Below are 15,883 nucleotides of genomic sequence, written 5' to 3'. Positions count from 1 at the left end.
TGCTAACCCTCCTCTTTTTGCTGAGGAAGAGCCGCTCTGAGCTGACATCTATTGCCAATCCTCCTCCTTCCCCCCGCCCCAAAGCCCCAGTAGATAGTTGTATGTCATAGTTGCACATCCTTCTAGTTGCTGTATGTGGGACGCGGCCTCAGCATAGCCAGAGAAGCGGTGCGTGGTGTGCGCCTGGGGTCCTAACCCGGGCGCCAGTAGCGGAGCGCGAGCACCTAAGCCCTAAACTACCGGGCCAGCCCCATTAGTTACTTTTCTATTCACACTCCAAATCGTGGGCTGATAGCATGATGAAGCTACATCTTGTCCAATTTCTTTTTTACTAAATTTATACATCAGAGTGGCTGGGGTGGGGGTGATGAGGCGACAGTCTCACTCTGACGAGCTGGGCGCACGGCGCAGGGCGGCAGGGGGCGCCCTCCCGCCGTCTCTCCCGCCCTCCCGCCCTCCCGCCTCCTCCCGCGCGGGCCGCTCGCCTCCCGCTCCCCCTCGCGTCGCAGCTGGCACTTTGCAAACTCCTCGCCTGCCCGCGGCGGCCGCAGCTCCGCGCCCTGCCCGCCCGACCCGGCGCGTCCGCGGGGCAGCGGGTGGCGGAGCGCGGCGGCGCGGGAGCGGGAGGCGGGAAGCGCCGGGGGCGGGCCCGGCGGAGGCGGAGGCGGGAGCCGAGGCGGGCCGCGCCAGCCCCGCGCCGCCGCGCCCCCGGCCGAGCCCGCGCCGCGCGAGCCGCCGTCCCCGCCGCGCAGCTATGGCCGCCCCGCCGCCCCGCCGCCCGCTCGCCTGAGGCGCGGCCGGCCGCCGGGCGGGGAGCATGGCCAGCGCCGCCGAGCCCCCTGGCAGGGCGGCCGAGTACCTGCAGGAGCTGACCCGGATCGTCGCGGCGCAGCAGGAGCTGCTGGCGCGCCGGCGGCGGCGCATCGAGGAGCTGGAGCGCCAAGTGGCGCGGCTGAGCCGCGAGAACGCCGGCCTGCTGGAGCGGCACCGGCGACACCTGGCCGCGTGCACCCGCCGCCCCGACCCCGGGCCCGGCCCCGGCCCCGGCCCGCAGCCGCTCGGCGCCATCCCGGAGCTCGGCGTCCGCCGCGACAAGTAAGCCGGGACCGGGGGCGGCCGGCGTGTCGGGGGCGCGCGAACTTCTTGGAGGGCCCCGCTCCGCTCGGGGCCCGGCGGGGAGGGGGCCCGGCGGGGGGACAGCCCTGCCCCCCAGGAGAGCCGCGGGCGTTCCGGGCGCCCCTGGCGGGTTCGCGGCCCGGATCTGGGTCTCGATCTCGGGCGGGGACTGGGCTCCCCAGGAAAGGGGATCCAGGGCGCTGCCGGGCGCTCCCACCAGCCTGGCTCTCCGCTAGCGGACGGCTCCGGACTCGGGGTGCGGTGACCCCGGGAGCTCGGATGCGGGCTTGGCCTCGCCATGGGGGGCCGTCCGGGGTGCAGACCTAGGGCTCTGGGTGGCGGGGCCAGAACTCCTGACCCGGAGACCCGGAGACCCGGAGGGGAGAGGGCGCAGCAGGCGCAGATTCTGCCCTCGAGTGGGCCTGGGTCACTTGCGGGTCGCAGTCCCTCCGGAAGGGACTCTGTGATGCCTCCATCCTGGGACGCGCAGAGCCCTCCTCCTGCTGGACGCCTCCGTCTCTTCCTTCGCGGCTCGGGGTTAATGCTCCGCCCGCTTCACCCGGGATTACCCTGGGCTATTTCGGACCAAGGATTAAACAGGGGGTGGTATGGGGGGGAGGGATGGGGCGGGACTCCCCGGCCGCGCTGGCCCCCGGCGAGCTCGCAGCCCGCGGGCCGGCTGCCCGTTCACCTCCTATGGGTGCCGAAGTGGCGTGCACGGCCCCTCTCCGCAGAAGTCCGGGCGCCCATCTGGGGCGAGGCAGGGGGCCCGGGGTCATCTGGTGACGCTGGGGTGGGGTTCCTGCGTGCTCTGCGACCTGTCTGCCCCATCTGGCCCTCTGTCTTTGGGACTGTCTGGTCCACACTCCATGGTCTGGACTGGGGCGGAGGACAAGAGCGCTGTATGCCTGGGGGTGGGGCGGGAGTGGCAGGTCTGTGGCTTCAGGAAAGGTTTCCTGGGAGACTGGGGGTGGGCAGAAAGGATGCGGGAGGACTTAACCCTGACTCCAGGATCTTGCGAGGGGGAGGGGCTCCTGATTCCCAGAAGTCCAGGTACAGTCACCTGAGACTCCGTGTCTCCCCCATCCCAGGTAGGCCTGTGCCAGGCTGTGGCCATGGGACAGAGGGCCCCTGCGTGCCACCCTGCCTCCTGAGCCAGTTCTGAGCAGTGCTCCTGGGCTCTAGTAGGCTCTGGAGGAGGAGAGTCTGAGGGTGGGGTCAGGGCCTGGTGAGCCTCCAGGCAAACTCCTGCTATCAGTTTATGGGGGAGGGGTGAGGAAGGAGTGAGGCGTGGTGTCCCAGAGAGACCACAAAGACCCCATGGTCTCCGTGTGCGGGCCCCTGGCTCTCTGGTGTCTCTGAGACCCCTCATCACTCATCCCTCCCACAGCCTTGTGAGTCACTGGTGCTGCTTGCAGGGGCCTGAGCTCCTGTCCCCCAGGCAAGGACTGAAGGGAAAGCCAGGGTCTGCCCAGGTGAAGTCCTCAGCAGCTAAGCGAGGCGACACACCAGGGCAGGGACACGCTGCTTTCTTAGGAAACAGTGACACACACTGTCAGCAAATGCCTCACAGCACCGCCCTGGGGGGTGGGCTCCTTTTTTCCCTTCAAAGTCACCTCTGGTGACCAAGTGTGGAACAGGAAGATTCTGCAAGGCAGCAAGTCCTGCCTGTGTGGGGAATCCCCACAGTGTCCTCTGGGCTGTGGCCTTGGAGGTGGGGAGCTGGGGATACGGATGCGGGCTTGTCTCACAAGTCCCTGGCTCTGTGGCAGCCTGTCTTCCCTTAGTTGAAACACAGCCAGAGCCTACGATAGCATCCCTTTTAAGAGAAACTATGGCAACACAGTGCCCGACCCAAGTTCTAGGTCAGGGGAGCTTCTCAAACCTGGATGAGCATCAGGTGCCTGGGGATCATGCTAGAACTCAGGTTTTGATCAGTAGGTCTAGGGTGGGCTGGGGAGCCTGCATTTCTAACAAGCTCCTGGGAGATGCGGATGCTGCTGGCCCCTGGGCCACACCCTGAAGAGTGAGGCTGTGAGGCACCAGCACACTGACAGAACTGTGGGCTCTCTCAAAACAGAGCACGCGGGCCCATTTTCCTGCATCCGCTTCGTTTCCCAGCCTTTTGGGAGGGAGGATGCTGGAGCCTCCCTGCCTTCACAGGAGACACGCTGGGGCCGGGGGCATCCTACTCTCCTTCTCACATGCTTGGGTTCTGGCTCACTCGAGAGTGGGGGGAAAGAGCTGAGGGCTGCTTTTCCATATCTGGATTTGAGATGCCCGCTGCCCATCTGTGGAGCGAGCTGATTTGTGCCTAAGGAGCATGGGATAACCAACCCCTTTGAGAGCAGCCAACTTTTATTAAGTGCCTACTGTATGCAGAGCTATTAGTGATGTGTTTGGAGACAAAGGAAGAGCGGAGAGAAAGAGAATAAACAGCACTGCTTAGAGAAACGGACACGGGCAGACAAGCTTGGATCTGACAGCCAGCTCTGTCCTTACCAGCCAGCGACCGTGGGACAAGTCGCGCCACCTGTTAGCCTCAGGTTTCTTTAATGCACACAACATGGGGATGATCATAGCTGCTGCCCGTACTTTTTCTGAGGATTAAATGAAGATAATGGGCGTGGAGGAGACTGGTACGCAGTAGGTGCTTAATGCATTTCAGATTCTTCCCTTGTCAATCGGTTTCTCATTTCTTTTGGGCCAGCTGAGCACAGGCAGGAGGTGAGTGAACTTCCTGACGACCTGGGTGAGACCTCCAGGTGCCCGGTGTAGGGGGCACGGAGTGGGGAATGGCTGCCCAGAGGTGGGGGTGGTGTTGGGGTCGGCCATCTGTGATTGAGACAGGAACATCCGTGCGTGAGGTTCCCGAGGTGACAGGCAGTGCAAGGCCACAGCCTCAGGATTACTTCCTGCTGAGGGACTCAGCTCCACTTACCCCCAGTGCTGGTGTGCCCACCATTGGGCACTGCCAGTGCCTTCTCCCACGTCCCCCTGCCTGCAGATAGGGCCCTAGGCAAGGGTTTGGCTGGAGTGTAAGGCTAAGGCAGGCCCGGCTGACCTCCTAAGCAGCCTCCGGCTGCTCCGCCTTGAGTCACGAGTCACTGCCCCCTGCTGTTGCCGCGTGGACAGGCCACCCCTGCATATCCGGAAGGTGCCGTGTCCTGCTGGGGTTAGACAGACGCAGCTGAGCAGGCTTGCCTGGGACGACGGTGATCTTGGAACCGCCTCAGCAGTCTTTGGGGGGAGTTACTGGGCACATGGAAACTTGCAGGCTCAGAAACCTTTAAACCCTTTTTCAGAAAGTGGTCTTTCGTCCCTCACCCACTGCTGAAAGATATCATCAGGAGTTTCTCACCTTTGGGGAAAACGGGATGATAACAAGAAAGAAACGGGATGCCTTAGGTTACGTTGGGTTATTTCATTTCCTTTTTTCTGACATCAGATTCGTATCCAGTGTTTGGTTGGCCACATTCTAATGATGTTTCTAGAGCCGCCCCCTCCACTGGTGGTTCAGGCACACAATAGATGCTTGGCAGGTACTTGTTGAGCGGATGAAAGCAGGTCATTGATTAAAACTACTGTGTTTTCCTTTAGAAAATCAGCTTGAACTTGAGCAGGTGCAGCTGGTTTTGAGGAACAGACAGAACCAAGTCCGGAGAGGCAGGGGTGAGTGCGTTCTGGCTCCGTCCGGAGGGCCTCCTGTGTGCCCAGCATTGCTCCAGGTCTTTGCAGTTGTCAGCTCCTTTCACGGTCACGTCAATCCCACGGGGCGGGAACATTGCTGCCCCCTCTTTACAGGTGTGGATACTAAAGCTCAGAGAGGTCACACGACTTGCTGCAGCTCCCCTGCGTGGCTAGTGGTGGAGCCAGGACCGGGACTGCGGGGGTCTGGCTCCAGGCTCCCCGCTCTCACACACCCACCACTTGCCCTTCTTGCTGCAGGATGATCAGACGACCTCCCGGGACCCTCTAGGGCTGGAGAAGCCCAGCATGTATGGCTTTTGTCCTGCCACGTGGGATCTTGTCACTGAGGCTGGACCCTTGGTGCCCCCTGAGGGGGCAGTGTGGAGGGGGCAAGGCTTGAATGAGATGATTCCCTCTAGCCTTTGATCCTCCCAAATTTCCCAGCAGAAGTAAACATCTGCCTGGAGAGATGGGAGAGAGGGCCCCGTGGAGTGGCCTCCCTCGCTTTCTTATCCCCTCCGGCCCTCAGGAGCTGTCACATCACTCAGAGAGGACATTTTTCTGAAGCTCTGAGTTGGTGACTCACTCTGGGGGAGGTTTCCAGTGGCATTCAGTCTCTGTTGACTTACCAACAAGCACTCTTCTCAGGTCTGTGGTGACATTAACCATGACTATGGTGCACGGGTTCAGAGGGAAGCTCAAGGATGGCCAGTGACGGGGTGGGGTGGGGGGTGCTGGGGAGAATGGGTGACACAAGAAGCTATACTTGGGAGGGTCCTGGCAAGGAGCTTCTGAAGGCGTGTTACCCTTCAAGAGTAGCTGGGAAGTACCAAACCTGTGGTCCCGAGTCTGAAGAGCTGAGTCCTCATGTTTCCATCTCCTTTACCCCCTCTTAGCAAAGAGTGGGGGCTGTACTGGCTGAGGGAGGCTGAGAGGGCTTTTCTGTCTGTGAGCATGGCAGAGGGAGATACTCTGTTGATGCTTTCATGAAGTAGTGTTCTTATTCTCCCAGCCGAGATAAAGCCGAGTATCCAATGCTGGGGAGGATGTCCCTCAGCCAGGAACGACCTGCTACGTGCTCTCGGAGACTTGTCCTCTTGGACAAAATGTATTCAACTCCGAGGGAGCGGGGTGAGCGATGCTGATTTTTCCGGTAGATGGTAGAATCCCAGAAAGATGAGGAGAGTGTTTCTCTGAAGCTCCCTCCCAGCTGTCTGACAAGCTAAGCAAATTATTATTTTACAACCTGGAAAATAAATGTGAAATCCTTCTTTATCTATCTCGGTTGAGAAAAACGGAGCAGCACTGTGTGTGAAATCAAGTCGAGACCCACTCTTGTTTCCGACGTGCCTTTTCGCCTCCCCTGTGTGGGGTCAGGCCTTCTGATCCTGCGAGAGTCTGGCGGCTGGGCCATGCGGTCAAGGAGGGTGAGTGTGTGGACACGGTGGAGGGTCCCCGTGTTGGGAGTTTGGGGCCTCAGGATTTTTGGTCAGCCGGGTGGCTGTTTGTCAGCTGTTTTGTCTCTGACGTTGTTTTGACAGCTGATCTCGTCTTTCGTTCCTTGCTTTCGCTTTTTGTCAGAAAGAGCAACCCTTCGCCTAACTTGGGAAGGGCACTGTTCTGAGCTTGTCAGGGTGAGTGTCACCCATACAGCTGCCACAGAGCAGTGGGAAAAACACGCAGACGAACCAGGCATTCGGCGGGAGCTGGGGCGGGGGAGGGTGACCTGCCCTCCTTGAGGCCAGCCTCCACCTCGTGTAAAATGGGGAGGGCTGTTTCTGTTCAGGAAGGTCAGACGCTGGAATTGCGTACGGGGCCGGGCATTGTAGGACGCAGTAAGTGGTAGCTCCAGGAGGAGGAAGGCTAGGGTATTGAGAATGCTGTTGAGGATTGGTTTTCCCCAACGTTTTATTATGAAAATTGTCAAACATATGGAAAAGTTGAAAGAACTGAACAAGGCAGAACACCGCCCAGGCTCTACAATGAAGGTTTTGCCATATTAGCTTTGTTACATGCCTGTCCATCCTTGAGGGTGTTGGCAAGCGCGTCGATGGGGAGCTAGCGTTTATGGAGCACCGACTGTGTCCCAGAAGCCAGGCTGAGCGTGCATACCTGCTACTGCCACATCCTCTTATTTACTGTCCTGTGACTCCCGCCTGATGCTTGTCCTTGATCAGCACGGCCCCCCACTGCCTCCACTTGGAAACGAGTGAACGGGGACACAGACGGAAGGTGGCAGAGGTATTGGGCAGGGAGAGGAAGTGGGGCCAAGTGGTGTGCGGCCCTGGAGCAGGAAGCAGATGGCCACCCTCGGGCATCAACAGAAGCTTCCTGGAGGAGGTGACATTTGAGCCAGGGCTTGAAGGGCGGGAAGGAGGAGGAGGATGGTATCAAGGTGGGTGAAACAGCACATGTGAGAGCGTGGGGGCGAGAAGGTACTCGGCGTGTTTGGTGGTGGGAGGCGCTGTCAGTGGTCATGCCAGGCCTGTGAGTGGGGACAGTTGGGCCAGACAGACACGGACCAGCCCAGGGCTCTTGCTTAGAACTCAGATTTCAGCCTGGGGTTGGGGCGGTGAACAAGCCTGGCTCCCCTCTGAGGCTGTGTTGTGTCTGCACCCTGATTGTCGCAATGCTTGGCTTTCCTTCTTGGAGGAGGCAAGATTCACAAATGAAGGGGACGGAAAGCCTGTTGTTTTGCACCTAACCTCAGAATGCTTTGATTATAATCAAACCATAGTAGTAACTGAGCCCATTCCAGTGCCCGGTGCTGGGCACGTTCTCCTCAGTGTCTCTGTTGATGCTCTGACCTTGTGACAGGTGTGAGCTGTTAGCACCCCGTTTTGCAGATATGAAAACTGAGGCTCAGAGAGGTTAAGCAGTTTGCCCATGGTCACCCAGCAGTAGAGGTGGGACCTGCACCCACGTGTTTCGGCCTCTGGAGCCCATGCAGTTCATCGCCACACTGTGCAGCTGTAGAACTGTCTGTGTAAATGCCTGTGAAACATTCGGAGGGGTTTCCAGATGTGGGCAGCTCACCCAGACTTTTGGGTTCGGGAACCAGAATTAACTCCAGCGCTGTCACCCGCCTGGGGACCACTGTGGCTTCTCCCTTTGCGTGTCGGATTTGGCCTTTCACTCGCCGTGGTCACCTTGAAGTATTTGACCGCCAGGAGCCCGAGTCCCTTTTCAGCATGATGGTGGCGGCCCCCGCCAGCAGGTGGCTGTGGCAGTAGGTGGCCTGTGTGGGGAGGGACTCTCTGACGTCTCTGAACGGCGAGCCAGTGCCGCCGTTTGCTCTGTGTTGGCCGCACTTTCACTCCAAGCGTGTGAGCGTCTGCTGGCGTGCTAGAAGCTGTGGTGGAGCAGCCTGGGCCTTTCCACGTGCATTCGTTCATCAGGGCACGCTGGGGCACGTGGCCATACGAGAGGAGAGGCATTCGCACCCCTCTTCTGGCTCTGCTCGCACTCCCGTGTTGGTTGAAGGGCCCGCTTGCTCTGCGGATGCCCGTGCATGAAGAGTGTCAGGTCTGGCAGAGAGTCAAAGCCCCGGGCTGGCCCTCCTCGCCGGAACCACGGGGAACAGGTCTGGTGGGGCCTCTCATGGCAAGTCGTTTGCAACCTGCATGTGAAGCGTCTGACGGGGCAGGGCTGGGATGAGGTGCTGGGTGAAACCCCACTGTCGTCCCGGACGGCCTCGGTGCTCGTGTCCACTGGTATGAGGGCAGCCTCTAGGGGCTCTTCTGGGGGCATGTGCATGTGTGGACGAGATTTGGGGATGGGCTGCCGGGGTCCCAGGACAGCCTGAAGTTGAACGCCAATGGGCAGGTGGCCCGTGTGGTCAACCCAGGGGTAAGACTCGTGGTAGGGTCCTGGCCTGGAGACCCAGCTCTTCTTCCTCACCCTCAGCACGTGAAAGGAGCTGCTGTGAGCCCCAGCTCCATCATCTCTGGTGGGGCCAGTGACGACTGGGTCTCCCTGTTAGGGTGTCCTGAGTGGGGAGTGTGCCTGGCGTGGTCGAGGCCCAGCGAGGAGACGGGCATGTCAGGAGCGGAGTGAGCGAGGGGACAGCAAGGGAGGTGGGGGGAGGGGGCCGTAAGTGGGGGGCAGGCTGAGCAGGGCCGTGGAGGCCCGGAGGGACTTGGGGAGACAGGAGGCCCTGGAGGAGTCCCTGTGCAGAGGCCGTGATTGCTCTTAGGTGTGGACAGGACACCTGGCTCCTGCGGGAGGCGGGGGCCAGTGAGTAGGAGGCTGCAGGAGATGCTGCAGGACTGGGGCGCCAGGAGCTTGGCCCCGGGGTGCTGGTTGAGGCGAGCAGGAGCACATGGGTTTTGGATAAAAGGAATGTGGTCCCAGCCTGTCTCCCCCCAACAACTGCCTGTCCAAATGGGAGGGAGAGATCATTGCTTAACCAGAAGGAAGGGCTCCAGATGGCAGAGTGCCGTGTCGGTCTTGGTGGCCTGCAGTGTTTCCTGGACTGGTGAGTGAGTGGACCCTGTCTCCAGCTCCCCCGACTCACTCACCCCTCTGGAGGAGCACCCCAAGCAGGAACACTCACCTCCCCCAGGGTGGCTGGGGCTTTTAGATGGCTCCTGGTCAAGGTAAACGTGTTGTATGTGGACAGAGCAATGGTCAGGACACGCACTCTGGGGCCATGCCACTCCCTCCACATGTCCTGGCTGTGTCTCCTCTGGCCAGTTACTTAGCCTTTCTGTGCCTCAGTTTCTTCACCTATAAAATGGGATTATAAGACATCACCTCCCTGTAGAGGGGTTGTGAGGATTAAATCCTTCATATATGTCAGTGCAGAGTACCTCTCATTCTTGCTGACTTCCGTCACTGTTGTTCCCTCTTTCTAGGTTGAGAAGTCTGATGTAAGAGAAATGTCATGGGATTTAGGATCAGCCAACTTGGGTTCTGGCATTTATCTCTCTGCTATCTGTCTACCTTCTGCACATCTTGTGGCGCTGATTTTGAGTCCAGCCCTTTGTAAGATGTGCCATCACAATCCCTTTCACCCTCAGTTACAGCCTCTTCATATGTATTCAAGTCGTGGAGACTTAATGTTATCAAACATTGTGGAGGCCTGCCAACTAAAAAAGCAGAGGCATCTAGAATGTTCTGCCCCCCTCCCCCAGCCCATTACATGCTCACATGTCTATCTAGATTTCTTTGAGGCTTTACTTTCACCCAGCACAGCAGTTCTCAAACTTCAAGGTGTGTAAATCTCCTCCACCTAAAAGGGTGTCCAGGGTGACTCTGACCACCGTTTGACTCCCACCGACAGGCTGCCCTGCACCCTCCTTGGTACCCGTCGTGAGCCAAGCTCAACAGATGCCACTGTACTGGGGCCTCACCACCACCACCTTTTTCCCAATTAACAGGTGATCCTGCAGGGCCGCAGTGAGGACCAAGTTAAATAATGAGCAAAGGCATTTGGAAGTCTTAATCTGTTGTATGAATGAACGTCTCTTCACCCAGAGATGGAGGGTAAGGGATTATTATTACCACCCTCCGTCAGTAATGAGTAATAATAACTATGACAATTGACTTATTGTAAACACTTGTTACAACTCTGGGAGGTAGATAGCATTACTATTCACGTTATACAGATGGGGAAACTGAGACGGAGAGAGGCAAGGGTGGTGGAGAAAGTCTTGGTTTAAGCAAGGATAAGCCAAGCACATCCCCATGAAAGTGTGGTCTAGACATTTTTAGGGGACCCTTTAAATTCCAGTCCATTGTGTTCAGAGAACGTACTTTATATGATTACAGTCCTTTTGAATGTATTGAGACTCATTTTAAAGTCTGAGATACAGTCTGTCCTGGAGAATGTTCCATGTGTGCTTGAGAAGACTGTGTATTCTGCCATTGTTGGGGGAGTGTTCTGTGTATGCTGTAGGTTGAGTTGGTTTATGGTGTTGGACCTGGACAACTGTTTCCTTGGTGATCTCCTGCCTAGTTACTCTGTCCATTTTTGAAAGTAGGGTATTGATGTCTCCAACTATTATTGTCAAATTGTCTGTTTCTCCCTTGATTTCTGTCAGTTTTTGCTTTATATATTTTGGAGTTCTGTTGTTTGGTGCATATATCTTTATAATTATTATTTCTTCTTGATGGATTGACGCTTTTACATTATAAAATGTCCTTCTTTGTCTCTAGTAACAATTTTTGTCTTACAATCTATTTTGTCTGATGTTAGTATAGCCACTCCAGCTCTCTTTTGGTTACTATCTGCATGATATACCCTTTTTATCCTTTATTTTTATCCTATTTGCATCTTGGATTCTAAAGTGAGTCTTGTGGACAGCATATAGTTGGATTACATGTTTTTAAAATCCATTCTGCCAGCCTTTGCCTTTTGTGTGTTTAATCTACTTATATTTAATATAGTTGTTGATAAAGTAGGATTTACACATGCAATTTTATTTATTTTCTGTATGTCTTATGTCTTATTTTTCCCTCTTCCTCTCTCTTACTACCTTCTTTTGTTTTAAATAGATATTTTCTAGTGCAACATTTTCATTCCTTGTTGTATTAGGATAAAGGGGACTTTTTAGAGCGTAATAAAACCTGTTCGAGAGGCAGAACATCCCACATATCCTCTCTTCCCCCGGAGAGAATAAAGGCAGGGGCAGGAACTGGGCAGGAGACTCTTGGCAGTGGAGCCCAGAAGTAGCAGGCCCCAGGAGAGAAAGCTGCCAAACAGGGAGATGGGTACAAGGGTATGGACCCAGACAAACTGGGTGGGCACTGAGGAACCAGCCCAGGAGCTCCCTGGGGGACAAGGAGAAAGAATTATTTTTCTCTGCTGTTCCTATAAGGGCCCTGCCTCAGGGCAGGTTTTAATGAATATGTGTTGAAGAAATGAATGAATGAATAACTCAATCTATCAGTCACTCTAAATGCTCTGGTTTATTTGTGGCTCTGTAACAAATTGCTCTAAAATTTAGGGGCTTAAGACAGGCAGCCTTTGATTATAGCTTGAGATTCTGCGGGTCAGGGGTGGGCAGGGCTTCGGCGGTTGGTTCTTCTGTTCCCTGTGTTGTCAGTGGACGTTATGCGATGGTGTTCAAATAGCGGATGGGCTGGTCTGGAGGGTCCAAAATGACTTCACATACATATCTGGGAACTTGTGGACGTGTCTGGAAGGCTGGGCTCGGCTGAGACTGCCGACTGGAGTGTCATGTGGCCTCTCCAGCATGGGGGTCTCAGGGGAGTGGGGCTTCTTATGTGGTGACCCAGGATCCCAGAGAGAGTGTTCTGGAAGGCCCAGTGGGAGATGTGAGGCCTCTTGTGACTCAGCCTTGGGAGTCCCAGAGGGTCACTTCTGCCACATCCCATTGGTCAAGCAGATCCCAAGGCCAGGTTTAAGGGGAGAGAATTAGACTCCACTCTTGATGGGAGAGGAGCAAGGATTTGCAGCCATCTTTAATCCACCACATTGGATTTGCTCTGGCTGTGCTGTCACGTCTCCCACCTGAGGCTGGCACGAGTTTCACTCATGGCTGGCCCGCAGGTGGGGCCCAGTTTTTGCCTCTCTCTGTGTGGAACGTGGCAGCCTGTGTGGTGAGCTCTCTGTGTCGAGTAACTCGCAGTGGGTGTCTGGGTGTCTGAGGGCGGTCTCATTCTGCACTTCGCTGGGAGACCGGCACCCCGGAGCTGAGAAAGCTTCCCGGTCCCGAGACCTGCCCAGGGAATGGGGTGGCCACGGGAGCAGCCAGCGCCCCCGCCCCGTTACTCAGGGAACGCTTGCCCACTCCCATCTGCATCCCCCTCACTCTGAGCTGTATTTTTAACTCCTGCCATATGGCGAAGCAGCCACAACATCCAGGGAGGAGAAAGAGGATCTGGAGGAAATCCTTGCCGCTAATGCGTTTTTGATAACTGCAGTAATTAGGAGTGCTGCGTCCTCATTCCTGCTCTCTCCCCAACATCATGGGCCTTGTGAGTGGCATCACTCTGCCTGGGGAAGGCAGTCATCCTGCGGGGATGGAGGTTCCCACAGACTCTCTCTATCCTGCGTGAACCTCGGGGGAGTCCCTGGGACGGCAGCCACACGTGGTCCTGGAGGCGGCTGGGGAGGGGATGCTGCAGGGTGAGCTGAGCCCGTGCCCGCACTCGGGAGCAGGCAGGAATGTGCGTCTCCTCCTCTCTCTTCATTCCTTCCCTGCCCACTCCATCTTGGCTAGGACACAGGTGTTTCCCCACAGGCACTCTCTTGCCCAGAAACCCGTCCTGGGTGGGGTGGCCAGATGGCCCTGTCTGTTCAGCACTGCCACTCACTCCAGACGTGTGCTCTTGTCCCGCCTCGGTGCCTTTGCCCACACTGTCCCCTCTGCCTGGATGCCCTTCCCACGCCTCCATTCCTGCCTCCAGAAAGCCCGCGTGTCCTTTAAGGACAGGCTCCTGTCTTGGAACTTTTCGTGATTTTGATACATGTTAGGCCAAGTTCTCTCTTGGGGTTTATTCTTGCGGCCCTGGGTCCCCCCAGGGGCCTCCCGTGTGACTTCCCTGACTGTACCCTGCCCGGGGGGGGGGTGCCTGCCTGTCCCCCCTCTGGGGCGGGCAGCAGCCAGATACTGCTCACCTTCGGATGCCCTCCCAGCAAACTGCTTATGCATAAACTGAGACAGTCTACATAAATCCATGATGGTTAAGTAGACAAGTCCAGGGTCTTCAGAGTGGGGTGTGCACGCCCCTAGGGGTGAACAACACGTTCCTTTGAGGTACGGGAAGAGATGCTAGAATGTCTGTTTCCAGCAGCGTGTTTTTGGGGGCTCTCTTGTGATGTGCATAACCTGAGTGCACTCGTACCTGCAGGTGATAAATAAATACACGTAGGTACGTGGACTGTGCGGATGGGTGCTCAAACTCTCTTCTGGTTGGGAAGACTCCTCAGCAAGTCTAATGGCCAGTGGCCTTGACTGCAGCTGACTTGACTGCTTTTCTCCTGGAGGCAGCTGCTTTCCTGGCACGGGGGTGGGGTGGGGCCCCCACTGTGAGATTGGCTGAAATAAGCATTTATGGGTGCCTGCGATGTGCTAGCTGATCCCTTTTTATCTGCACGGCCCCACTTTACGGATGAGGAAACAAGCTCAGAGAGGTGAAGCATCTTGCTTGGGGTTGCACAGCTAGTAAGTGGTAGGGCCAGACATGACCTGGGTCTGTGTGACTCCCAAAGCAGTGCTCTTTCCATTCTGCTGTGTCTGGTGGTCCTGAGGTCCACCTCTGACCAAGCTCTTGGGTTCTTTTTGTGGCTGGGCAGTGGCAGTGATGGGAGCTGACCTCCTCCGTGTTTCTGTGGTCTCTGGGGAGGGTGGTCGTGCTAGCAGTGATCTGGACGTGGCATGCGAAGGCTCCTCCCTCTTGGACAGGACTCAGCAAACCCCTTCTCTCTTGTATCCCAGGAGCCTGAAAGCATCAGGCCACGGGGGGAGGATGCAGACAGGTCTGGAGGACAGTGGCCCAGCGGGAATGGATCTACTGGGCACAGCCCTCCTGTTTCAAGAAAACGTGCCGACTCTGGCCCTGAGGGCACAGGGTGGTCAGGCGGGGGGAGCTGATTCATCACCATCTTCCCAAGTTTTCATTCACCAGAGGCTAAAAGTCAGGTCCCCCTCTGCTGGAGGAGACCAGAGGGAGGGGAGAAACAGCTCGTATTTCATCAGGATGTCAGCTCTTCTCTGCAGGGACTGTTTTTATTGTAGAAGGTGGTGTCTTGGGGCCAGCCCAGTGGCGTAGCGGTTGTGTGTGCGCTCCTCTGTGGTGGCCCAGGGTTTGCAGGTTCGGATCCCGGGCGCGCACCGTTGCACCACTTGTCAAGCCATGCTGTGGCGGTGTCCCATATAAAGTAGAGGAAGATGGGCACGGATGTTAGCCCAGGGCCAATCTTCCTCCGCAAAAAAAGAGGAGGATTGGCATCGGATGTTAGCTCAGGTCTAATCTTCCTCCGCAAAAAAGAGGAGAATTGGCAACAGATGTTAGCTCAGGGCTGATCTTCCTCACACACACACAAAAAGGTGGTGTCTTTTAACTCTCTGCTGAGCTGGAACTTCAGGTCCAATCCAGTGAGCGTTTACGGGCCCCGTGTGCGGGGGGTGGGTTGGGGGACAGGGAGGCGCTCTCAGGCTGGTGGGGAAGCACGTGCCCCCTGGCCTCTCCTCTATGCAGGGGCCCTTGGAGGAGAGCTGGCTGGAGAGACTGCAGGCTAGGGAGGCAGGGAGCCCCAGACAGTCTCAGCACCCACTTTGGCGCTGCCCTTCGGGGACTCGACATCCTGGGTTCTACCTGTGTCCCTCTAGGAGGGCACTGGCTTTCGATTTCTTCTCAAGGTGACGACGGCTTCGGCTGAAGCCCAGTTTTTTCTCCCTGAATGGTTCTCCTTTGCTTTAATTTGATTGAAACAACCCTCTCCCTCCCCCACGAGCTGGTGGCTGCCCCGAGCCCTCTGGTTTGATGGGAAGTGTCCAGCCAGGGTCTGGGCCTCTGGGGCCTGTGGGCTCAGCTCAGCCCAGCCCAGCCACAGGCAGAGCTCGGCTTTTTGTCTGTAGAAGGCCAGTGTTGGTGTAGTCAGGCCCGTGCTGGGTCCTCGGGCGTTTCCCACAGTTGAGAGTCCTCCAGGGAAAGCTGTGTCCCAGGCTGCTGGATTGCATGGGACGTCAAGGGCCTGGGGCTGGGACTGAATGCTGTCACCTCTCTGCCCCAGTTTGCCAAGTGTGGTTTGGTTAATAAACACTGCTGACGTGGTGGGTGCACGCAGTCTGCGTTTGGATACTGACTCCATCCTGAGCAGCCAGGCAAGTTTCCTCAGCTGGAAAGTGGGCGTAAGAATAGAGTAGTGCTCTCCCTGTAGGCCATAGCCGGTCAGTACAGCCCGGGCGGGAGGGGTGCCCGCTCCGCCGCAGTTCTCAGTCAGGATTATTTTGGAGGCTGGGGGGAAAATGCGAAAAGAGGTCTTGGAGGTAAAAAAGGGGGTGGTCACTGGGCTACGTGGGGATGGGGTTTGTGACCCAGACAGCTGCCTCCCAATATCTGCTTTCCCTTTTCTAATATTAAAACTTATTTGTGTGTGTGTGTG

The 15,883-nt window shown here is 56.9% G+C and overlaps 1 protein-coding gene across 1 annotated transcript in view; it reads left to right on the top strand.

Annotated features, from left to right (window-relative positions):
• Positions 1 to 795: 795 nt before the first annotated feature.
• The window catches only part of IQSEC1 (IQ motif and Sec7 domain ArfGEF 1), a 368,724-nt gene continuing 353,636 nt past the window's right edge, over positions 796 to 15,883 (top strand). The window contains exon 1 of the mRNA XM_087431595.1: positions 796 to 1,095. Within this exon, the coding sequence (XP_087287721.1) occupies positions 818 to 1,095 (278 nt within the window). The 5' untranslated portion in view covers positions 796 to 817. The remainder of the gene's footprint in view (positions 1,096 to 15,883) is intronic.

This window comes from Ceratotherium simum, chromosome 5 (genome assembly GCF_057802395.1).
Source record: "Ceratotherium simum simum isolate JZ-2026a chromosome 5, ASM5780239v1, whole genome shotgun sequence".
Taxonomy (NCBI): Eukaryota; Metazoa; Chordata; class Mammalia; order Perissodactyla; family Rhinocerotidae; genus Ceratotherium; species Ceratotherium simum.
This window is presented reverse-complemented; position numbering and strand designations above follow the sequence as displayed.